Source organism: Hypomesus nipponensis, chromosome 6 (genome assembly GCF_054491055.1).
Source record: "Hypomesus nipponensis isolate SF chromosome 6, ASM5449105v1, whole genome shotgun sequence".
Taxonomy (NCBI): Eukaryota; Metazoa; Chordata; class Actinopteri; order Osmeriformes; family Osmeridae; genus Hypomesus; species Hypomesus nipponensis.
The window spans coordinates 10,320,815-10,323,918 of record NC_140366.1 but is presented as its reverse complement, the minus strand read 5'-3'; the positions used below and the strand labels follow the sequence as shown (position 1 = coordinate 10,323,918).

The window sequence follows — 3,104 nt, the reverse complement described above, 5'->3', positions numbered from 1 at the left end:
ACACACGCTCACACACACATGACAGTTGGTCTGTCAAGGCTTTAGGCAAAACCAACTTGCTCGACCAGTTTCCAGTTTCCCCATTATTATAGAAACAGCAAGACTACCTACATAGACTAACCTGTTGATATCCGTGATGGATGGATGGACCGAAACACATAAACGTGGATGGTTTTGGCGACATGATCAGACATAAGAGTTCTTGGAATATTTAGACTTCTATGTTTTTAGTGCCTTACAAGAAGGGCAGAGTCATTGCTAGGTTCAGAGAATATATAAATTGACTTGAGGGTTTTGTCTGAATGTGCAAAATTGAAACCTATCAAATCATATATTGTTATCTTTAGATGAATCAATAACAATTCTTGATCCACTATAGCGCATCTGGAGGCTAAACCACGCTGACGCGCATGGTAAAACCATAACACTGCTAGGCAATCAGCGATCGAATTGTCTATCGTGTTGCCGTGTACAATAATTAAATAACAGACAGGTTATATTTACAATAAGGTGTGTGTGAGCGCGCGTGCTTGCGTGCGTGATTGTGCTGTGATGTCCGCAAGCGCAACACAAGCAAGACCTTTCACAACACATGCTTTTCATATTGCAACCTCTGTTTATTTTCAACCGAAAAACAAAGTCACTAACTCAAATACAAAAATATGGGGACTCAAATCCAAATCAATGTATGAATACACCTTTGAGAAACACACACGTGTGGGAAAATGACAATATTTTCCAAAGACAAGGGTTCACACAGCCAATGTTTTGTTTAGGCAACTGCGTACATAGCTGTAAGGACTGCCTGTTAGGCTACTGCCATGGCAGAACGATTGGGTTCGTCGATTCGCCCCGGCATTCTTAAGTTATGTTAAAGCTAAGAGTAAAAAAATAGAACGGAGCGTCTCCGGTGCTATCAAACAACCCCCCTCTCTCTCACCGTATAGTCTGCCGCAGCACGCGCCCAATGCAGAGGGGCGAATTCCACTATCCTCGAAAAACAAGCGTTGTCGGTGTGCTATGTGGGTAGAGGTACAAGGTCAGTGTTGGGCCAACGGAGTAGACAGAACGCGTGTCCCCACCCCTTAAAATAAAGGATGGACATAATTGTGTTTACATGGACGTTTTCACCAGTTATAGTCATTTTTTTCTCTGTGTCTGATATGTTCACAGCAATTCCATCTGTGTGTAAGCTTTTTAGACGCAGCCCTCGAAGCCTCGGTCTGCAAAATGCACGCAGCGTTCAAACCCAACAGGTTTGTGTGCGCGCATCTCTAGCGATTTGGAGAGAGAAGAGAAGAGGGAAGGGGAGCCATCAAACAGAATTCCAAATCACTCCTTTCCCCCGTTGACCAAAGACAACTCTTTCAGAATTCCGCTGGCGTCCACTCGCCTCCTCTCCCGTATCATCTCCTCCAGGCTTCGAAAGACAAGTGTGTGCACCCCGCTTCCAGACAAGTGGACCTTGAGAAAATACTGCTGCTCGGCGGAATGTGCCTCGCCTCCTGCTTTGAACTCCCGCTTCCCAAAACGACACCAAGCGGCGAAACTTTCCGAATTAGTCCAGCATATCTCCCCGCTGCTCAAACCAAGGTGGCCGGCTGCGTTTTGCATCACCAGGTCAGCGGGCAGCGGCCGGTAACGATAACGGTTGTTGACCACCCTTCCGTGCCGCCCGTTGCTAATCTCAAACAGGCTGTCCTTGCGAATCTCGCCCTTGTGGAGGTGGATAACCTGGTCGTTCCGCTCGTAAATAGCCCAGTGCGGTGCCTGTGCGGTTGCCACTAGTTCCAGCAGGTCTCCCGGCTTGCACATAGTGAGCAAAGTTTTGGCTGAGTACACATTCAGGTCCTCGTTCTCTCGGAGTTTGGAAAAGATGCATTCCTGTGAGCAGAAGGCGGAGTACTCCACCTCGCTGACCTCCACGGGCCCGTCCTTGGTGGGGCTCAGGTCCTTGGTGAAGCCGTCTGATGGAGAGCGGTCGTCCACCTCCTCCTCCTCGTCGGAGAAGAAATAGGCCACGCCGACCCGAAGCTCGTCCTTCTCCACCCCGGACGGATCCCCCGTGGGCAGCTCGCTGTAGTTTAGGTGGGTGATCCGATCCAGTTGATTTCCCATCAATGACGAGGCAGAGGAAAGGCATGGAATGCGGTGTCTGGGAGCAAGAGAGCATGAGACGTAAGAGGTGAGAAAGCACTGTCGTGTCAACTGCACAAAACACACAGTAAGCTTGAGTTGAACGAAAACATGTCATTTAAACATGAAAGTTTCAAAAGCAAATGCCCAATTCACCCTCATACTCGCAATAAATGCGTTGATTGAGTCGATATAACAACGCATTCAAATTCATTTTTGTCGTTACTCAGTAGCAGTGAGTAAAAAAACTGTTCCTGCAGTCACGTATGTACCCTAAGCGTCATTTCCCCGCTTATTGAGCCGACTGCTTTGAAAGAGTAGACTAACACAATCAATGATTCACTCCCTTTGCTCTACTCATACCCATTAGTCAATCATTAATTCGAGTGGACGGACACACCAAGGATAGGATGACAGGGAGAGAAACAAGAAAGGGAGAAAGAGAGGTATAGGGAGAAAGAAAGCGAGCTGTGGTCCCTCATTTGAGCAAAGAGAGGTTGTACACCCTTTACAGAGCCAGTAATGTACATGTTACTGAAATATGGCCGTGGGACCATGATGAACCATTTTGGATCAATTTTACGCATCAAGGCATAATGGGGAAAAATGTATATTACCTGTGCGCTACCCACGCGATTGGTTAAATATCCGTTCGTCCCATCAGTGCCATACGGTCTGCACGGTCCTCCGCTCTCTTTCTCTTTTCCTTCTTCTTTGACTGTTCTCTCTTCTCCAGCCCAGAACTCACGCAGCTAATGTACGTTTTACTTTTGAGTTTTCAGGCACCAGCTCAGTTTAAGTACCACGGATAGCTCCGCCTCGACGAGAAACACCTGCCCTCTGCGGAGCTCATTGGACAAGTATCACTTTTCTAATCTCACTGAACCAATCCACAGGACTCAATCCAACGCCAGTCAACACAACCTCCAATAACGCAGCGGCAGAACAGCTCGGGGTAATAAGCGTTA

General features: G+C 47.5%; 1 protein-coding gene across 1 annotated transcript; it reads right to left on the bottom strand.

Annotated features, from left to right (window-relative positions):
* Positions 1-593: 593 nt before the first annotated feature.
* On the bottom strand, positions 594-2,892 carry lratd1 (LRAT domain containing 1). Its single transcript, XM_084700395.1, has 2 exons — positions 2,754-2,892; positions 594-2,155 (listed from the first exon to the last, which is right to left on the bottom strand). Exon 2 carries the CDS (start codon positions 2,116-2,118, stop codon positions 1,333-1,335), a length of 786 nt encoding a protein of 261 aa, XP_084556521.1. The 5' UTR covers positions 2,119-2,155; positions 2,754-2,892; the 3' UTR covers positions 594-1,332.
* Between the last annotated feature and the right edge of the window lie 212 nt (positions 2,893-3,104).